This window comes from Rhinolophus sinicus, chromosome X (genome assembly GCF_036562045.2).
Source record: "Rhinolophus sinicus isolate RSC01 chromosome X, ASM3656204v1, whole genome shotgun sequence".
Classification (NCBI taxonomy): domain Eukaryota; kingdom Metazoa; phylum Chordata; class Mammalia; order Chiroptera; family Rhinolophidae; genus Rhinolophus; species Rhinolophus sinicus.
The window spans coordinates 47,389,435-47,411,843 of NC_133768.1; the positions used below are offsets into that span (position 1 = coordinate 47,389,435).

Sequence of the window (22,409 nt, forward strand, 5' to 3'; positions counted from 1 at the left end):
GACTGAATGCCTTTGTTCTAGGTGATCGTCTCAAGGATGTTTGTATACAGCCTTAGAAGATATGAATCTCTCTCCAAAGAAAAGAGTACGTGTGGTTACTACACTTTATAGAAGATTAGGATTTTGAAAGCTTGGAGTTCCTCTCCCATAACGCAACCCATTGGTACTCTTTGAATTGCACTATGGGAAGGGTGGGTTGGGGAACTGGTGCAAGAAAGTGCTGATACTTTGGATATTGCTGTTGCTGTGAGTAATGAAGTCCTTTAACTCTAACCCAGGAGTGTCATGTCTTTTGCCAGCATTTCTGATAATGCCGCAGAGTAAATTGTTAGCTTGCACGTAGAGTAAAACCTTAGATCCTTCACAGTTCTTGATACCCTAAAGTAAAAAAAAAACAAAACTTAATTTTGTTTAAACTAAGGTTTATCAAAGTTCCTTTTCCCCAAGTATTCTTATTAATACCCTCTAGAAAAAACTCTGGGAACTGTATTATAGCAGGCAATATGGAGAGAGTACTATATGGATGGTAACGCAACAGTTAAAAGACTACTGTACTAGTTCAAATGAGAGAAGACGAGGGCCTTGGAATGTAAAGGGGGTGTAACTATGAAGGATGTTGCAGAAGATGAAGATGACAAAGAAATATCACTAATGATATAGAACACAGAGGACAGGTTTGGGTGGAAGTGGGAGAGACAGAAGTTTCATTTGGGACATAATGAATTTTTGGATTGGTAAGTTATTCACGTAAAGATGAATAGCAAGAAGTTATACTGAAATCTTTCCTTTCATACTTTATACAATTATTATTAAGTAAAACATGTTCAACTATATGAGCTAGGCACTTTTATAAACTGACAAAATTGAATCTATGTCGTTGATTCTACTGATTGAATCTAGGTCTCCTTATATGCAAAGGAGAAAGAACTACTATAGAGGCTGAAATTAAAAATACAGTTCAAGGTTACAATTTCTGTTTGTGCATGCAAAGAGCTCAGAAGTTGGTACTTCATCATAACAACATATAAAAAGCTGAATAAACTAAAAAATCAACAACTTTTCTTGGATCCGTAAGAGAGGGGAAGACACAGTGCATACACTGCCACCCTGACTGGAGAAACAGACAGGCAAAAACAGAAGTGAAACCATTGCCAGGGTTGGCCCAGTGGCTCAGCTGGTTGGAATGCCATGCTCCTAATGCCAAGGTCGCCAGTTTGATTCCCCATGGGCCAGTGAGCTGCACCCTCTACAGCTAAGATCGTGAATAACAGCTCTCCCTGGAGCTGGGCTGCCCTGAGCAGCCAGAGGTTGGCGTGAGCTGCCACGGGCTGCTGTGTGCTTGGGCTACCGTGTGCTACCATGAGCGGTCGGTAGCCAGCGTGAGTGGCAGGCAGCCAGCATGAGTGGCCAGCAGCCAGCATGAGTGGCTGGCAACCATCGTGACCTGCCGGGGGCTGCTGTGTGCTGCCATGAGTGGCCAATGGCCAGTGTGAGTGGCTGGCAGCCATCGTGAGCGGCCGACAGCTGGCAAGAGCTGCCATGAGGTGCTATGAGCGGTCCACTGACGACTGGCAACCGACTGCCTCAGCTGAGGGGAGTGCAAGGCTCATAATACCAGGATGTGACAGGAAGCTGTGTCCTACACAACTAGACTGAGAAACAACGGCTTGAACCAGAGTGTGGGGGGGCGGAAGAAATGGGGGGGAAAAAGAAACCATTCTCAGAGTAGCGAAACCTGACCTCTAACTAATTGCTAGAAGCTCAGTGTGGACAACTCTGAGAGTTAAAAAGCCCAGGGGCACACAGTCATGGCAGTGGTGGGGAATGGGCTACAATATTGTGAGATTTACCTCAGGACCTCAACCAGGTTCCCTCAATAAATAGTGGAAAAAAATCTCCTCGTGCTTCCAGCAGGAGGAGGCTAAAACAAACCATTTTGAAATACCCTAGAGCACTCTGTCCTTCTTAACAAGACCTGCCTCAGTGGAAACTAGTTAACCAAAGCCTAATCTGCTGGGGCATCATCAGATCCTTACTGACCTGGAAGAAGGGAAATACCCAACTCTAGCTCACTCCAGCCATACTGTCTCCTAAGGGGGTAGGGAAAAATCTGAGAAACTCTTGAGAAGTTCATAGTCCAGAGAGGCATAGGTTCAATAAACGCCTGAGACCTAATCATAGAACCTACAGAACGTTCCCCTCCCACCTCAACACCACATTACCAAAGGTCAATTTACAGCTGTAATGCAGGGCCTCAGCTCCTGCTCCCCACACAAGAACGCAGGATATGGTGAGGCCAAAAAGGAACACCAACGGAACCACAGATAGGGGTGTCATACCACTATATTCTCTCTGGCGGCTGGGATGGAGACACAGGAAGCAGGAGCTGCAATCTGCTGTCCGCTTCTCTGCCAACCAACCAACCCCTCACTTGCTAGCTGCAATCTGCGCTTGCTAGCTTAGCCAGGGCAGTTATATCAGTGGCCAATGGCTAGCTGGTTACAGCTTATGGCCAACTAGTTACAAGTGATGGCCATCTATTACCCAAGCCAGCACCTTTCTACGTGAGGTCCAGAACCTGGAAACTACTCTCCTGGCTCTGTCGCCACACTCCCCCCCTCCAGGGTCTCACCTCACAATCTACGCAATAATCGTCTTCCACGAGAGGCCCTATGTGAGGAACCTAGAGGTGGATGAAATATCCTGGGCACAGCCAGTCTTTATGGGCACAGCCAGACTTCCTGGGCACAACCAGGGTTCTCAGTGTACCGTGCTGGAACAACAGTGGCTCACAACCAAGGTGATTACATATTCTCCACGGCGGCTGGTCGAGACACAGGAAGCAAACATCTGCCTGCACCCCAACAAGGGGTCTTCCTGCACCAGTCTTGTTGGCAGCCGGGCAAGACACAGGAAGTAAACATCCGTTAGTTCCACTACTTGGTGATACGTTCCCAATGAAACTGTCAAGCAGTCCATCAAATCAGGGATGGAAGGCAATTCCCCATAATCCACAGTCATTCGCCGGGGCTGTGTGCTGGCCTCACAATGTGTGCCCTCTCTGCAGGGTGAGGGCTCCAAGTCCTCCCCAAGCTGGGGCTGAGGGACGACCTAGACCTCACCCACATCTTTCATCGAGGACTCAGCAAGCATTTCCTCCTGGGACTACAAGTCCCACATCTGGGCCACCGCAGCAAACACTTACCAGCCCACACGACCGCAAAGACCTTCACGTTCTCTGTCCTATGCTGGTTGGAGAACCATCCACGTCTTCCCATTCCTCCATGGCGGTCCAACTCTCCAGCGGCTCTTTCTACACTGGTCGGGAGCCATCCATGTCCTCTCCTGCTCCTGGCGCTGCTCCTCACAGGCTTCCCAAGACTGAGTTTTCATTCGCACAAACTGTTCCACCATCCTTCGGAGAGTTTTGGCCAGCACCATTTTCTGCTCGCTGCACCATGTGTAATACAGGGACTCAGCTCCCGCTCCCCACACAAGAATGCAGGATATGGTGAGGCCATAAAGGAACACCAACAGAGCAATAGATAGGGGAGTCATACCACTATTTTCTCACTGGCGGCTGGTTTGGAGACAAAGGAAGCAGATAGCCACAATCTGCCATCTGCTTCTCTGCCAACCAACCACCCACCCACTTGCTAGCTGCAATCCATGCTTGCTAGCTTAGTCGCGGCAGTTATATCAGTAGCCAATGGCTAACTTGTTACAGCTGATGGCCAACTAGTTACAGCTGATGGCTATCTGAACCCGAGCCAGCATCTTTCCATGTGAGGTCAAGAGCCTGGAAATTACTCTCCTGGCTCTGTCCCCACACAGCAGTTCCTTTTACCCAGTACATTAGGCATATCAAAAGTCAATAAAACATAATATGAAGACACACAGCAAGTATCAGAACTACACAAGGCAGGGATGCGATTTTGGAATTATCAGATTGGGAATTTTAAAAACTATGATTAATATGCTAATGGTTCTAATGGATAAAACAGACAACATGCAGAAACAGATGAGCTAGGTAACCAGAAATGGTACTCCTAGAAAAGAACCAAAAAGAAATGCCAGAGATTGTAAACCCTGTGAAAGTAAATGAATAACGCCTTTGACGGGCTTATTAGTACAATGGACACAGCTAAGGAAAGAATCTCTGAGCTAGAGGACATATCAATAGAATCTTCAGACACCGAAAAGCAAAGAACATCAAGCAGGATAAATGCCAATAACACTATATCCAGGAATATAATTTTTAAGCTACGGAAAGTCAAAGATAAAGAAAAAACTCTGAAAAAAGCCAGAGAAATAAAACACCTTACCTATTCAAGAAGAGAGATAAGAATTACATCCAACTTCTCTTCAGAAAGCATGCAAGCAAGAAGGGAATGGAGTTAAAGATTTAAAGTATTGAGAGAAAAAGAATCACCACAAACTTAGAATACTGTTCCCTGTGAAATTATTCTTCAAAAATGAAGGAGAAATAAAGACTTTCTCAGACAAACAAAAATTGAGGGAACTTCTTGCAATAAGATAGGTCAGAAACTCAGATCTACATAAAGGGAGAGTACTGAAGAAGGAATAAGTGAAGTAAAACTTTCATTTTTCTTATTCTTACTTAATCTAATAGATTATACAGTTTGTTCAAAATAATACCAACAATGGATTCAATTGTGTGTGTGTGTGTGTGTGCACGCGTGTAAGTTTATATATTAGGGTGGTGCAAAAGTAACTTGTTTTTGCAATTATTTTTAACCTTTTAAACTCCAATTACTTTTGCATCAACCTAATACCGTGTTTCCCAGAAAATAAGATCTAGCCAGACAATCAGCTCTCATGCATCTTTTGGAGCAAAAATTAATATAAGACCCAGTCTTATTGTACTATAATATAAGACCAGGTGTAATATAATATAATATAATACCAGGTATAATATAATAATATAATACCGAGTTTTATATAATATCATATAACGTAATGTAATATAACATAACATAACATAACATAATACCAGGTCTTATATTAATTTGTGCACCAATAGACGAATTAGAGCTGATTGTCCTGCTAGGTCTTATTTTCGGGGAAACACGGTATAATCAATGGTCTAAATGTACCAATTAAAAGACAAATTGTCAGAGTGGTTCCAAAACAAGACCCAAGTATATGTTATCTACAAGAAATCCACTTTAAATATAAAGACACATATAGAGCAAAAGGAAATGGATAGAGGAAAATATACTATGCTAATACTAATCAAAGTAAAGCAGGAGTAGCTATATTAATTTCAGACACAGCACACTTCAAAACAAGTAAAGTTATCAGAGACAAAAAGGGCATTACGTGATGATATAGGGGTCAATTCTCCAAGACTACATAACAACCCTTAATGTTTATGTCCCTAACAAGAGTGTGAAACTATGTGAGGCAAAAACTAATAGAATTGCAAGGAGAAACAGGTATGTAGAAAGGTTGCAGGATACAAGGTTAAAATACAAAATTCCATTGCTTTCCTATATACCAGCAATGAACAAGAGGAATTTGAAATTAAAAACACAATACCATTTACATTAGCATCCCTCAAAATGAAATACTTAGGTATAAATATAACAAAATATATACAAGATCTAAATGTGGAAAACTACAGAACTTTGATTGATGAAATCAAAGAACTAAAGAAATGGAGAGATATTCCATATTCACATATAAGGAGATTCAATATTGTCAAGAAGTCAGTTCTTCCCAACTTCATCTACAGATTCAATGCAATTACAATCAAAATCCCAGAAAGTAATTTTGTGGATAGTGACAAACTGATTCTAAATTTTACATGGAGAATCAAAAGACCCAGAATAGCCAACACAATATTGAAGGAGAACAAAGTTAGGATTGACGCTACCCAACTTCAAGTTATAGTAATCAAAACAGTGTGGTACTATTGAAAGAGTAGAAAAAGAGATCAATGGAACATAATAGACAGCCCAGAAATAGATCCACATAAATACAGACAACTGATCTTTGACAAAAGAGAAAAGGCAATTAAATGGATAAAGGACAATCTTTTCAATAAATGGTGTTAAAACAACTGAATATCCATGGGCAAGAAAACAAAAACAAAAACACCCCACATGATTAATCTACAGACCTTACACCGTTCAAGAAAATTAACTCAACTCAAAATCAATCACAGACTTAAATGTAAAAGGCAAAACTATAAAACTCCTAGAAGATAACATAGGAGAAAACCAAGATGACATCACTTGGATATAGTGATGACTTTTTAAATAAAACATGTGGGGACAGAGTCCCAGAGAACAGTTTCCAGGCTCTCGGCCTCGCGTGGGAGGGTGTTATTCGGGTGGTGGTTGGCTGTTGGCTGTAGCTGGTTGGCCAACTGGCTGCTGCTATAACTGCCGTGACTACGCTGGTTGGCTGGCTGGTTGGCAGGCAGAAAAGCCTACGGCGGATTGCGGATCGTGTAGATCCTACTTCATGTGTCTCGCCTGGCCGCCAGCAGAAATATAGTGGTATGACTCCCCTATCTCTGGTTCCATAGGCATTCCTTTTTGGCCTCAGCATATCCTGCATTCCTATGTGTGGAGCGGGAGCTGAGACCCTGCATGACACCCTGCATGACACATGGCACAGTGAGCAGGGTTTGGTGTCAACCGAAACTCTCCGTAAGGTAATGGAGCAGCTTATGCATATGAAAGCTCAGTTTCAGAAGGCCTGTGAGGAGCTGCGCCGGGAACAGGAGGCGCGGTTGGCCTGGGAGACTCGAGCCTCCAGATGGCACACCAGTCTCTTGGCCATAGAAGGCGTCGCCTTCCTTTTGGTAATGTGCTGCTGCTGTAGGCTCCGAGGGTTGCGGACATCTTGCACTGAGGCCTCCACCCAATCGGATGCCTGGCACAGCGAGCAGGATTCTGGCCAGGTAGAAACGGTGTCTGACTCTGGGCAGGAGGACATGTGGCCCCCACACAGTGTGTGGTACCCAGCAGCCACTGTTCTCATCAGTTGGACCCCTGAGGAGGAGCGGAAGTCAGTTCTTCCCATCTTCATCTACAGAATGGATGGCTCTCCAGCCAGCATGGAAAGGGCCCTTCAGGTTCTAGCTGAGCGGTTGCCGGAGGAGGAGGAGGAGGTGAAGGGTACAGCCGGCCGTGTGGGATGGATGTTCCTCACCGCATTATGTAGTAACATGGGGGACGCGCTTAATGAAATAGCTCAGGTACAGGACCAGCAGCCCCAGGGGGAGGCAATGGAAGGCACTAGAAGCTCGAGACCGTAGGTTGGAGGAGGTTTTAACCACAGTGCATCATAACTCGGAGGAAGAAGCGTTTGTTGGAATAGCCTAGGTGCGGGACCAGGTATCCCAGTGGGAGGCGCTGGAAGCCCGGTCTGCCTGTTAGAGGATGAGCCCCACAGTGGAGACTCTGAGGCAGAGGTGGGCAACGCAAGTGGAGACAATGTAGCTCGCAACCCCCAGGCCTGACCCATTATGAAGCAAAAGGTAAAGCGTGAGCAACCTTTGGGCCGCGGGGGCATTGTTGCTGGCAACCCAGTTATGACTGAGTTCACAACCTACACCCAGTACCCTCCCACTGAGTTGCAGAAGCTGGGGAGGCAGTACCGACAGCGCCCTGGAGAGCCAGTCTCGGCTTGGCTACTACGTTTATGGGATGAGGGAGCAGACAGCATTCTCTGCTCCCCAGGCGAGATGGAAAAGCTAGCTTCCATGACAGGGCATCCGTCCCTGCGACAAAGGTTACAGAATTGCCATAGGTTGGCCCAAGACCAGGGTAACCACACTCTAATGGAGTGACTCACCGCTTCAGTATGCACAGTATGGGGAGGCTGGCAAGATGCCAGACACTGTGAGTAAATGGCCATCGTATACTGAACTTACTCAAATCATCCATAAATGGGTATGAGACATACTATGTTCAACCCTAACATGCGGGGGCCGGATGACGAGCGTTTTACAACCAGCATGAGAGATCTGGTTTTGGGTACTGCCACTGAAAGTGCTTTTGGATCCTTGGTTGCCATTCTTACATCCTATGTGGGGCGGCGGATCCATGAAATTCCCATTGCCATGGCCACCCTAGGGGATGTTGAAAGCTGGCGGCAAAGGAAGTTAAGACAGGAGGTCCGAGAACTTAAGACCTGGAAGCCCAAGCCAAAAGCTAGGGGGCGAGGTCGCGGGCCTCAGAGAGTAACACACACACAGACGTGGTGTGATCTCATGGCAGCAGGGCTTAATCAGGAAAAAGTAGACCAACAACCCGATGCACTCTTGTTGGAACTTTGGAAACAATTGTGTCGGGAACAGCTCCATTAGGGGTGGGGCTGAGGTACCCGGTCAGAGGAGACAAGTGGGAACTGGAAGCCCCACGTGGAACTGTATATACATTGGTCACCTTCTAATGTGCAGAGGGTTTGGCCCTAGTTGACATTGGCGCAGACTGCAGTCTTTTTCATGAGAAATGCTGGCTGTGCCCAGGAAGTCTGGCTGTGCCTAGAAAGTAGGTGGACATTGACGGACACCTCCTGGGACATTATTTGAACTGGACTGGGACCTTTTTTTTTGTGAGCTGGGTTCCTTACACAGGGCCTCTCATAGAAGACGCTTGTTGCATAGATTGTGAGGTGAGACCCTGGAGGGGTGGAGTGTGGGGACAGAGTCCCAGAGAGCAGATTCCAGGCTGTCAGCCTCGCATGGGGGGGTGCTGGCTCGGGTGGTGGTTGGCCGTTGGCTGTAGCCGGTTGGCCAACTGTCTGCTGATGTAACTGCCATGACTGCACTAGTTGGTTGGCTGGTTGGCAGGCAGAAAGGCGGACGGCGGATTGCGGATCGTGTAGATCCTACTTCCTATGTCTCGCCTGGCCGCCAGCGAGAATATAGTGGTATGACTCCCCTATCTATGGCTCCTTTTGGTGTTCCTTTTGGGCCTCACCATATCCTGTGTTCCTATGCGTGGAGCAGGAGCTGAGACCCCACGTGACACCCTGCATGACACAACATCACAAACACAATCCATGATAAAAATAATTGGTAAGTTGTACTTCATTAAAATTAAAATTTTCTGATCTGCGAAAGACAAAGTTAAGAGAGTGAGACAACAAGCCACAGACTGGGAGGAAAATTTTGCAAAAGACTCATCTGATAAACAACTGTTATCTAAAATATGCAGAGGACTCTTAAAACTCAACAGTAAGAGAACAAACACTATTAAAAAAATGGGCACATATGCAAATAAAAACCACAATGAGATAACACCTCACATTTGTTAGAATGACTATCATCAACAAGATTAAAAATAAATGTTGGAGAGGCTGTGGAGAAAAAGGAACCCTCATACACTGCTGGCAGGAATGCAGATTAGTACAGCTGCTATGGAAGGCAGTGTGGTGGTTCCTCAAAAAATTAAGAATAGAATTATCATATGACCCAGCAATCCCTATCCTGGGTGTATACCCAGAAAATCTGAAAACATCTATCCGTAAAAGATGTATGTGGTCTTATGTTAATTGCAGCTTTATTTATGGTGGCAAAGACATAGAAACAAGCAAAGTGTCCTCAACAGATGATTGGATAATGATGTGGTATACACTTCTATATACACAATGGAATACTAACCTGCCAAAGGAAAGATGAAATAGTGCCATTTGCAACAACATGAATGGATCTTGAGGTTATTATGCTAAGTGAAATAAGCCAGACAGAAAAAGTCAAGAACCATGATTTCACTGACATGTGGTATATAAAACTGAAAACAACAAAGGAACAAGACAAGTGAAGAAACAAAAACTCATAGACAAAGACAATAGTTTAGTGGTTACTAGAGGTTAAGAGGTGAGGGGGGATGGTAGAAGAGGGTAAAGGGGATCAAATATATGGTGATGGAAGAACTGATTCTGGGTGGTGACACACTATGTGATATATAGATGATTTATTATAGAATTATATACTTGAAACCTATGTAACTTTAGTAACCACTGTCATCCCAATAAATTTTATTTAAAATAATGGGCACAAGATCTTAAGCGACACCTCACCAAAGAAGTTATACAGGTAGCAAATAAGCATGTGAAAGATGCTCCAAATATATGATCAGGGAAATGCAAATGAAAACAACAGTGAGCCAGCACTCTCTACACACCTACTAGCATGGTGAAAATGCAGAACATGGCAGCACCAATGCTGGTGAGAATGTGGAGCAGTGGGAACTCTCATTCATTGCTGCTGGGAATGCAAAATGGTACCACCACAGTGGAAGACAGCTTGGCAGTTTCTCACAAAACTAAACATACTCTTACCATATGATCCAGTAATCATACTCCTTGGTACTTACCCAAAGGAGTTGAAAACTTATGTCTGCAAAAAACCCACACACAGATGAGTATAGTTTATTCATAATTGCCTAAACTTGGAAACAACCAATATGTCCTTTAGTATGTGAATAACAATGGAATGTTATTCAACATTAAAAAGAAATGAGCTATCAAGCCATGAAAACACATGGAGGAACTTTAAATGAATATTACTAAGTGAAAGAAGGCAATCTGAAACATACTATATGATTCTAACTATACGACATTCTGGAAAAGGTGAAACTATGGAGACAAGAAAAAGATCAGTGGTTACCAAAAGTTAGGGAGATGGGATGAATTGGCAGAGCAGTAAAAACTGCCCTAAATGTCCTCCATACTCTGCCAATTCATCCTATTTATGATACTATATTGACTCATACATGTTATTATACATTTGTCCAAACTAGTAGAATGTACAAGACCAAGAGTGAACCATAATCAAACTATGCATTTTGGGTGATTATGATATGTCAATGTAGGTTCATCAACTGTAAAAAATGTCCACTCTCGTTGGGGGTGCTGATAATGGAGGAAGCTATCCATGTGTGGGGGCGGGGGTATATGGGAAATCTCTGTATGTACCCCTCAATTCTGCCGTGAACCTAAGCTGCTCTAAAAAAATTCGTCATAATTAAAAACAATATAGATGAAAGGGTTGAGAGGCTGGGTATGGGATCCAGGGCCCAGGAAAAGGGTTAAGAAGCAAGGAGTAAAGACAGGTACCTAGCTCTACTAAGAATTTTAATATTACAATGGTGGCATAATGATGGATTCATGCTGTGATTTAAAAAGTTACTTGATAAATTGTACACTAAAATGGTTAAAATGATAGTTTTGTATTTTAATGTGTGTGTGTGTTACTTGATTACTACCCAATTTCCAAATTCTAATAGGTTAAGCATTGATCATTATATATTTCCTGGTTAGCTCCCGTTTAGCTTTTATTTCACTAACTACTCTTGATCTTACATAAGACATGTCCCATTTAACTTCTTGTAGCCACTGAAGACGTATTCCACTTTATCCTCAGTTGCCTACTCCTACTTAACGGAATAAACCAAAGGTCTTACCATCTGAAATACATCAGAGCCTTCATCAAAATCCACCATAGCAAAAAATATCCTGTTGGTAAATGCACTGGAGTATCGCCAGGAGTTTGCCAGGATCTGGAATTCTTCATCAGCTTGCCTGTAAGCAATCAGATTGGTGAAGACAGTATATAAAACATTTTGCAAAACAATTCAGTTTTATCAGCAGTAAAACAGATTCAACGATGCAACAGCAGTTTTTCCAGTGGGGGTTGGGGGTTGGAGAGACAAGTAAGTCAGGCTCTACTGACAGGGTTAGGACATACCTTGGCAAAGTCTGCCATTGTTTTGGCATAAGAGACGCTTTACCCCAAGTGTTGGGGATTTTAACAGAAAGTAGTAATTACCTGACTACACTTCCTACTTGGCGCCTATTTCTTATCTCAAAGCTCTTTCGGTAGTCATTGGAAAAATCCAGCTAATTGTCTCTACAACAATTTTTAATACCCTAAATTACTTCTAAGAGTTCAAAGATAAGGTTGAAGTATTTTCCCAGAGAAAGTAGACTGTGATATTAACTCATTTTAAAAATTGAAAGTACAAAATGCTACTTGGTAAATGAAATATAGTCAGCTGATTAGGGTAAAAAATGAGAAGAATCTAGGGAACTGAAATTAATTTAAACCTCAAGTAATATTTGACTTTTCCCTTATTGCCCATATGCTTTCAATTTCTAAGAACTGACACTTCTTCATTTGTGACTATCTTCTAACTCTATCCCTTCCCACTTATTTTCATTGCTATTATCTAAACTCAGACCCTTAATATCTGACATTAGAATATTAAAAAACCGTCTCTAGTTTCTCCTCCTCCAAGAAACTCCTTTCAGGAACTTATGGGATCCAGGGCACAGGAAAAGGGGTAAGCTCTTAGTGGAAAACAGTCTTCTACCTTCAGAACTGTCTCCAAGCTCTTTCACTGGTTATTCAAGGTTCTTTATAATCTAGTTCCAAATAATGCACCTAGCTTTTATGTAGCCTTAGTACTAATCAATCTCAAACAGGATCTCTTAATTCCAGCCTTTTATTTATTCTTCTCTGTACCCTTGTACACATCATTGCTTCTAACCAGATCATCCTACCTCTACAAGTAAAACCGATCCATCCGTGTAGCCTTAGTACAAGTGATATCTTCTCTATTAGGTCAACCCTAACCTCTCCTGTTACATGTCCTTCCTGAAATTTTATAGTACATATTTATTATATACACAATTCATTTGGTACTTAATCATAAATTGCCTTACATGGCCAGTGAAATTTTCAGGTGTGGAACTAATTTCCCTAGCCAGATGATAGGGTAGGGCATCTTGCTTATACTTGTCATCTTGATAGCACCAACTATATATTATTATACATATTGCTATTGCTTAATTTTTATTTTTTGAATGAGCTTAGGATAATGTGAGCAAATTTGGTCTTGCAGAAAGTAATGAAAACTTAGGTTAACAAGAATTGCACTAATTTGCATTTAATACAGAATTATGAAGGTGTTTGTATTTATTCCCTGACATTTGTATGTACTCTTAATTGCTAGTGAACTGACTGAATTTTCAGTAAGTCTAGATTTTAAGTTTAGTCAGTTAATACCCACTATTCTTTTTCCTTCTTCTATTTACTTTTAATTTATATTCAGCATACACTGCATAAAATAAGGACTCTAGGACCAAATATCTTGACTATATCATTCCTCCAAGGAAAAAATCCTTTAAGAAGAGCTAGCAAGGCTTGGGGTAGCATAGCACACTATTGTGAAACAAGGGTATCTATTTCCTTCATGAGGGCCCATGCTGTCACAATTTGGAAAGCCTCCAAGATTTTACTGAATTAGTGCTTCACAGAATAGCTTTGACATTTCATTTAAAGTACATTCCCAGATCACACATACTGATCTAAAAATACAAGTAAAAAAACACCAAAAGGCAAAAGCTATTTTATTTTTTAGTATCCACTATTTTTAATTATCCGTAGTACTTTTGTTTAAAGAAATACCAATCTTTATTCCCAAAAGCATTCAGAAACAGTAAAATAAAATCAGTAAAACATAATTTGACAAAAGTTTAAGTGAGATTAGTCTCCATTCCCAAGGTTTGCAACCACTACAAAATAATCTGGAAAAAAAGAAACATCTCTAAATCATGCATATTTATTTTCTTTAAAAAATTCTCTTGTAATTCCAATCTTGAATGTAGCCCCCTATTACTGCATTAATAAGTATCTCTAGCTTTGGATAGACCAGTTAAAATTTTAGAACTTACTTATTCCAAAAATGACAGAATATTTGCTTTATTACCTTCTGGGGTTGTTCTGATAAAACAAGAGTATGAAGTTGAAAGTGCTATATTAATGCTATTGGCATACATTTATACATATCAGTTGACATCAATTTATAAGATGAGTGTTAGATTTTTAAGTTATTCCTCTGATGGCTACCACAATACTTTACCCTTGCTCTTTGTTTTCCCCACTAACATGGACAACCAGGAAATGATTATAAAAGAGCAATAGTATTATGTGTTACCATAAATATCCTAAGTAAGGCATACACTCGTTTATGTACCAAATACTCATTTGGTTCTTCTAGGATTGAAAAATGGTTAAAATCTTAAGAGTTATTTAATTTTAAAGTATAGTAGAAAGTTCATACTTGCACACGACACATTGTCTATGAAGCTGAAGAGCAGTGAACATGACAATAACGGAGTAGTTTCTCGGTGGGGCTTTAACAAGGCGACGGAACTTGTCTCCATTCATTCTTATTACAGGTCTTTTATTGGTCCATTCCATCAGTTGACTAACCTTTTCAGATAACACCATCTAAAGAAGACAAAAGGAGCATGCTATTAATACTCTCAAGGCATTTAACACGTTGCGTACGGATCACGAGAATCTTCGTTTTTTTCTGAGCCATGCGTTAAGGACGGATAACGAGAATTCTCGTTTTTACTGTTGACTTTTTTTACTTTGCACATTTTATTGAATTATTTGTTTCATTAATAACAAAGGAAGCTGCTTTCTGCAGTATCACACCAGGAGGGATTACTAACATCATAGGTGAGTAAATCCTAAAAAATTCCATAGAAAAATAATAAATGACATAGAAGCATTTACGCTTTAAAGAGAAGAGTGCATTTTAGTTTCTTTTAAAAACCTGCCAGAACAGAGGGGTATGAGGGATTTAAACCCCGCCGTACGCAACATGTTAAAGTTCCTTTTAACTAGGCAACTTACTTAACATCAACACTAACAAGCAGGAACATAGAAAATGTGAGAGACCTCAAAATAAAATTTGGCAGTTTGGCCTAATGATGATACTTACTCTTAAAATTAATTATTTCATGATGGGATTTAATCAAACACTATATTTGTTATGTGAATTGCTTATTATTTACTAACAAATAAAATAATATAAAATCATAAACCCTTTCACTTGTCAAAGATTCCGAACAATGTTGAGTTAAATCAACTGGCTAGTTTTACATAAGATCTTGCTTCTCAAAAAAAAAAAAAAACCAAACAAACACCCTACACACACCTACAGAGAAACTAGGATAGTTGAAACAATCTTGAAAACAAATTATAAAGTGGGAATGATCCCTGTAGCTGATTTTAAGGTTTACTATATATAACTATAGTAAGCAAGGCAGGGTAGTAATTATGAAGGGATAGACACAGAGATCAATGGAACAGAACACAGAACCCAGAAATAGACCTACACAAGTATAGCCATCTGATTTTTCACAAAGGTGCAAAAGCAACTCAATAGAGGAAGGAGAGCATTTTCAACAAGTAGTGCCAGAGTAACTGGACATCCACAGCCAAAAATATGGAACTCCAACTAAACTGCATACTTATACAAAAATTAACTCAAAATGTGTCACATACTTAAATGTAGAAATGAAAACTATAAAAATTTTAGGAAAAAAATATAGGACAAAATGTTCAGGATCATGGGGTAGGCAGAGTTCTTACACCTGACACCAAAAGCACGATTCATAAAAAGAAAAAAATCGATAAATTGGACCTCATCAAAATTAAAAACTTTTGCTTGGGGCAGCCAGATGGCCCAGTTGGTTAGAGCTCGAGCGCTTAACAGGGTTACCGGTTCAATTCCCACATGGGCCAATGGGCTGCGCCCTCCACAACTAGACTGAAGACAATGAGCTGCAGCTGAGCTACCGGTGGGGCAGCCGGATGGCTCAGGTGGTTAGAGCAGGAGCTCTTGACAACAAGGTTGCCAGTTCAATTCCTGCATGGGATGGTGGGCTGCGCCCCCTGCAACTAAGATTGAACACGGCAACTTGAGCTGAGCTGCCGCTGAGCTCCTGGATGGCTCAGTTGGTTGGAGCGCGTCCTCTCTACCACAAGGTTGCTGGTTCGACTCCCGCAAGGGATGGTGGGCTGCGCCGCCTGCAACTAACAACAGCAACTGGACCTGAAGCTGAGCTGCGCCCTCCACAACTAAGATTGAAAGGACAACAACATGACTTGGAAAAAGCCCTGGAAGTACACACTGTTTCCCTTCCCCAATAAAAATCTGGAAAAAAAAATCACAATGAAGTATCACTACACACCTGTTACTAAAGTAAAACACAGTGACAATACCAAATGCTGGCGAGGATGTAGAGAAAATGGATCTCTCATACATTTCTGGTGGGAATGTACTATGGTACAGCCATTCTGGAAAACAGTTTGGCAATTTCTTAAAAAATTAAACAACTATCCATATACTGACTATACAATCCAGCAGCTGCATTCCCAAATATTTATCCCAAGTAAATGAAAATATATGTCTACACAAAGAAAGAGCTAAATTTTGTTTGTTTCTTTTTAACAGCCAGTCACCAAGAGGCAATGGAAGAGACGCATAGTTAGTAAACAAGACTTTCAGTTGACATTCATGCAATCATATTTCTTTGTACTGCCCCTCATCTTCACCCTTATATTCAAACTTTGCAAGAGTAGTAACACAGGAAAAGATAAAAACAACGCAGAAGAATTTCAATGCACAGTTAATGCTAATTTATGGTTTTGTTCTTCTTCAAAGGGATATATTTATAAAAAGCTGGGAAATCATGGAGTGGTTCATTATTCAGAAGCATTCGACCAGTTACATTTCCCATTGCTGACAATGAAATTTGGCCAGGGCAGTGGGGTTCAAACTTTAAAAATAGTTCTCTCTCATGAAATTCAGTCATTAGAGAACAGACATTAGGATGTGTCTTTCTACTTTGGAAGTGGAACATGAACATACTAGAAAAACAACACTCTTTGAAAGATAGGTGTCAATAATGCAGATGAGTTGCCTCAGACTTAGGGTAAGAAAAATAATCCCTAGAACCAGTAAGAATAGCTTCTGTAGCTTTAGTCACCTCAACACAATTCTCAAAAATGCATTTCTAGTGGGTTGTAATTGAGTGACCCTGAATGATTTTCCTAAGTGGTCAAGGACTAAGGACACAAGCATATTAATGCCCCCATCCCCGCTAGATGTTTCACACTTTTTAACTGTATTCTAGCACTTATTCTAAGAAACTTCTGACATCTGCTTCCTTCTCTAGACTATTAGCTACTAGAGAACAGACACACACAGTACTGTACCACATAGTTGGCCCTCATAAGTGTGTACTGAATTTCTATTTAACGGAACCCAGCTGGGAATGGTTTCACTTGCATATTACATTAACACACAAGGAAGAGGGCAGACAGGTGGCTCAGCTGGATAGAGCGCGAGCTCTGGGGAACAGGGCTGCTGGTTTGATTCCCACATAGGCCAGCGAGCTGCGCCCTCCACAACTAGATTAAAGACAACAAGCTGCCACTGAGCTGCTGGTGGGGTGGTCTGATGGCTCAGTTGGTTAGAGCGTGAGCTCTGGGCAACAGGGCTGCCGGTTCAATTCCCACATGGGCCAGCGAGCTGCACCCTCCACAACTAGAATGAAATCAATGAGCTGCTGCTGAGCTCCCAGGGAGCCAGATGCCTCAGTTGGTTGGAGCGCGTGCTCTCAACCACAAGGTTGCCAGTTCGACTCCCGCGAGTGATGGTGAGCTGAGTCCCCTGCAACTAAGATTGAACACGGCACCTTGAGCTGAGCTGCCACCAAGCTCCCGGATGGTTCAGTAGGTTGGAGCGCAGGTTCTCAACCACAAGGTTGACGGTTCGACTCCTGCAAGGGATCGTGGTCTGCGCTCCCTGCCAACTAACAACAGCTGTACCTGGGGCTGAGCTGCACCCTCCACAACTAAGATTGAAAGGACAACAACTTGACTTGAATGGAGCTGATGAGTCCTGGGAAAAACACACCACTGTTCCCCAATTTAAAAAAGTCCTGGAAATACACACTGTTCCCCAATAAAATCCTGTTCCCCATCCACAATAAAATCTTAATATATATATGATTGCAACAAAAGATGATTGCACACATAAACACATAGAAATGGAACATTTTTAATACTGGGAAGGGAATAGTAACATGGATCCTAAAAATGCATGATTTAACTTTATAGCATGTCTGAATTCAGGCACTACTGAAAAAAAATATATTTCCTGAGTATACCTCTATGAATAAGAGAAAGATGGCATAAAAATTAGTTTTGTAGCAGATAAAAAATAATTCTGGTAAGAACCACAAAGTGAATATACCACACATGGAAAACTGAATGTAGACTCTAAGTCCATAGAGAAATATATACTCTGAAAAGACTGATATAACAAATAATCAACAAGACTTGTGGAATAATAAATGATACTAAGGAAACAGATCATTGCTAAAGGCAGAGAAGAGAGTGAACTAGAATAGAAGGTAGAGAGGATAAGGGACAGAGTGAATGCTAGTTCATCTTTTAATAGAATAAATTACCAACAATTGTCAAGAGTAGGGAATATTTTATTTAAATTAAGCCTGAATAGATTAAATCTGTTCAGTTTTTCCAATAAAATGGGTCCTTATTATTTGATACAGCCTTAATGAGTCTCACAGCTAACAGAACAATACTGGTTCATACCGTTTTTCCCCAAAAATAAGACTAGCCAGATAATCAGCTCTAATATGTCTTTCAGAGCAAAAATTAATGTAAGACTGGTATTATATTATATTATACTATATTATATTATATTAAAGACCCAGTCTAATATTACAGTAAAATAAGATCGGGTCTTATATTAATTTTTGATCCAAAAGACGCATTAGAGCTGATTGTCTGGCTAGGTCTTATTTTGGGGGAAACATGGTAGTTTTAAAATACGCATTCTCTATTTTAAAGCAGCCATTAATTTTGTTATATTTTCAAATTAAATTTGACAGTAACCAGCAAATTCAAACAGATGTGGCTCTTTTATTCACCCTGGCTGCAGATGCTATAATACTTGGGGCTATTTTATTAAACAGTGTAAAGCTGGAAAAGGTACTGAGTTTTATATAGTCTACATCCAATCACATAGATATACGATCATTCTAACAAAACAAGTACATGTGCTTTGAATTAGCTATAAATATACGGAGTCTTCTTGAACAAAATATCTTGAATAAACTTTCAACCAGGTCTATGTAAATCATTTACAATATTCCACTTCCTGTTTATTACTAACTGGAACGAAGAGATTTCAGGCTATTTAATCCCCTAATAATTTATCGAGTAGAAGAAATTAGTTCAAAGGAATTAAAAATTATCTTTAAAGCTCTTGTAAAATGTGAATATCACCTCAAAAGACTGCTTAATACAGAGGCAATTAGGTTACTTTCTGAGTTCATTTTCTTTATTTTATTTTTTTATAAATATTTTATTGGGGGAAGGGGAACAGGACTTTATTGGGGAACAGTGTGTACTTCCAGGACTTTTCCAAGTCAAGCTGTTGTCCTTTCAATCTTAGTTGTGGAGGGCGCAGCTCAGCTCCAGGTCCAGTTGCCGTTGTTAGTTAAAGGGGGCGCAGCCCACCATCCCTTGCGGGAGTCGAATAGGCAACCTTGTGGTTGAGAGGATGCGCTCCAACCAACTGAGCCATCCAGGAGGTCTGCGGCAGCTCAGCTCAAGGTGCCGTGTTCATTCTTTGTTGCTGGGGGTGGAGCCCACCATCCCTTGCGGGACTCGAGGAGTCGAACCGGCAACCTTGTGGTTGAGAACCCAATGGCCCATGTGGGAATCTAACTGGCAGCCTTCGGTGTTAGGAGCATGGAGCTCCAACCGCCTGAGCAACCGAGCCAGCCCACAAAATTAAATTTATAAGCAATGACTTTCACAATCAACTGACTTGCCATCTTCTTAGAGTTTATTACTTGAAGTACATTTTCAACTATTCAAATTAAAAAAATAACAATAATATTCACAATTAAAATATAATATCAGGGCTGGCCTGGTGGCTCAGGAGATTGGAGCGCTGAGCTCCTAATGCCGAGGGCACTGGTTTGATTCCCACATGGGCCAGTGAGCTGCTCCTTCCATAGCTAGACTGAAGATAATGACTTGACCTGGAGCTGAGCTGCACCCTCCACAACTAGATTGAAAACAATGACTTGACATGGAGCTGATGGGTCCTGGAAAAACACACTTTTTCCAGTTAAAAAAACCCGCAATATTCCCCAGTTAAAAAAACACACAAAAAGAATAAAATATAACACCAGATTTCCAGACAAGATGGTGCAGTAGGTAAATGCTGTGCTTACCTCCTCTCACAGCCACATGAAAATTACCACTAAACTACAGAACAACCATCTCTGAGAACTGCATGAAGTCATGCTCAACCGAAGCCCTACAACTAAGGACACAGAGAAGAAACCACCTCGAGACTGGTAGGAGGGGCAGAGACACAGAACGGCCTGGCCCCACACCCGCATGGGACCATTAAAAATTGGGAGGTATAGCTCGGCTATGGAGGTCCCCTCCAGAGACGGAAGGGGTCCCAGACCCACACCAGGCTCCCAAGCCCAGGGTTCCAGTGCCAGTGAGAAGCCATCATAACTTCTGGCTGTTTAAACCAGTGGAGATTGTGGCTGAGTGAGATGGAAGGTGGCTAGAGTCCTAGGGACTCCTCTTAAAGAGCCCATGCATGGACTTACTCACTGACCAGCTGACGGACTCACTCGCTCTGAGCTCTAGTGCTGGGGTAGCAGCTCAAAAGGCACCACACGAACACATGGGGAGAAACTGAGTTTTTTGGCTTCAGGGCCAGGGCTGCAGGGGTCAGTTTTCTCCTGGACCAAGACGTTGATGTAAACTACTGTTTCTTTATTGAGCCCTCACCTTTCCCATCATGCATACTCGGCGTGTGGCTGAGTCTCCCTCAACCTGGTTAACATGGATTGCCTCACCTGGTGATTCACTGAGACCACGTCCCATCCAACTTTCGAGCCCACCCAAGCCACTTTCAGTGGCTTTTCCATTCAAAAGGCCTGTCTTGGCTCATACTGTGGACTTTCCTAAAACCTCTCAAAGGTTCACAAAACCCAAGTAAGCAACACGTGGCCTTGGCATGTCCTGTACCTCTGGCGGATCAGCCCTAAGCCCAGCCGTAGGCTACAGCCAACCTTGCTTGCAGCTTGGCCTCTCGAGGTACCTCCAAGCACAGCGTGGTTGGCAGCCATCTGCAGATTGCTTCATGGCTTATGCAAGGTGGTACTGAGCAGGGCACAGGCTGGGGCTGAACTTCACCTGCAGTGGGGTTCCTCCCAGGAAGCCCCAGAGCTGGCACTCCCGGTGGCCGGCTTTGGACCCAGCCGGACCTTCACACACCCGCCTCCAAAAACAACAAACAAAAAGGGCAGACTAGGCAGGCACCAGAGACCTGCTAAAGTGAACTCCGCTCTGTAGAGTCAGCCTCTGCACAACAGCTCTTCCACTGTAGTAACAGCCAGTCCACACAACCAATCAGCCTGAGAGTCAATCCCTCCCATTCACATGTAAACAGCAAACAAGGCTCAATTACACCAGGAGGACATACACAACCCACACAAGGGACACACCTGGAACAACTGGCTCTGGTGACCAGGGAGACTGTGCCACTGGGCCCCAAAGGATCCATACTACATAAGGCTACTCTACTAAAACCAGGAAGCATAACAGTACTACCTAATACATAGAAACAAACACAGGGAGGCAGCCAAAATGGGGAGACAAAGAAACATGTCCCAAATAAAAGAACAAAGCTCCAGAAAAAGAATTAAACAAAATGGAGACAAGCAATCTAGCAGATGCAGACTTCAAAACACTGGTTGTTTTGAACGAGTGTTCAGTGATCTCAGGGATGTTCAATCATCTCAGAGAGAACTTCAGCAAAGAGATAGGAAACACTAAAATGGAGATAGAAAACATAAAAAAGAACCAGTCAGAAATGAAGAATACAATAACTGAAATGAAGACTACATTAGAAGGAATCAACAGTAGATGAAGCAGAGAATCAAATCAGCAATTTAGAAGATAGCAGAAAACACCCAATCAGAAGAGCAAAATGAATAAAAAAAAAACAACGAGGAGAGTTTAAGGGGCCTCTGGGACACTATCAACCATACTAACATTCACATCATAAGGGTACCAGAAGAAGAGAGAGTGCAAGGAATTGAAAACCTATTTGAAGAAATAACCACGGAAAACTTCCCTAACCTGGTGAAGGAAATAGATATACAAGCCCACGAAGCACAGAGTCCCAAAGAAGACAACTCAAAGAGGCACACACCAAAACACATCATAATTAAAATACCAAAACATTAAAGACAGAGAGAATCTTAAAAGCAGCAAGAGAAAAGCAATTAGTTACCTACAAAAGAGCTCCCATAAGACTGTTAGCTGATTTCTCAACAGAAACTTTGCAAGCCAGAAGGGATCGGCATGGAACATTCAAAGTGATAAAAAGCAAGGACCAACAACCAAGATTACTCTACCCAGCAAAGCTATCATTTAAAATCAAAGTACAGATAAAGAGCTTCTCAGACAAGAAAAAGCTAAAGGAGTTCATCAT

At 41.9% G+C, this 22,409-nt stretch overlaps 1 protein-coding gene across 1 annotated transcript in view; it reads right to left on the reverse strand.

Annotated features, from left to right (window-relative positions):
* Window positions 1-22,409, reverse strand: part of MAGT1 (magnesium transporter 1) — a 50,287-nt gene that overhangs the window by 20,648 nt on the left and 7,230 nt on the right. Inside the window, exons 2-3 of the mRNA XM_019716370.2 lie at window positions 14,109-14,278; window positions 11,448-11,565 (exon numbers count right to left, since the gene is read on the reverse strand). Coding sequence (XP_019571929.2) covers window positions 11,448-11,565; window positions 14,109-14,278 — 288 coding nt within the window. The remainder of the gene's footprint in view (window positions 1-11,447; window positions 11,566-14,108; window positions 14,279-22,409) is intronic.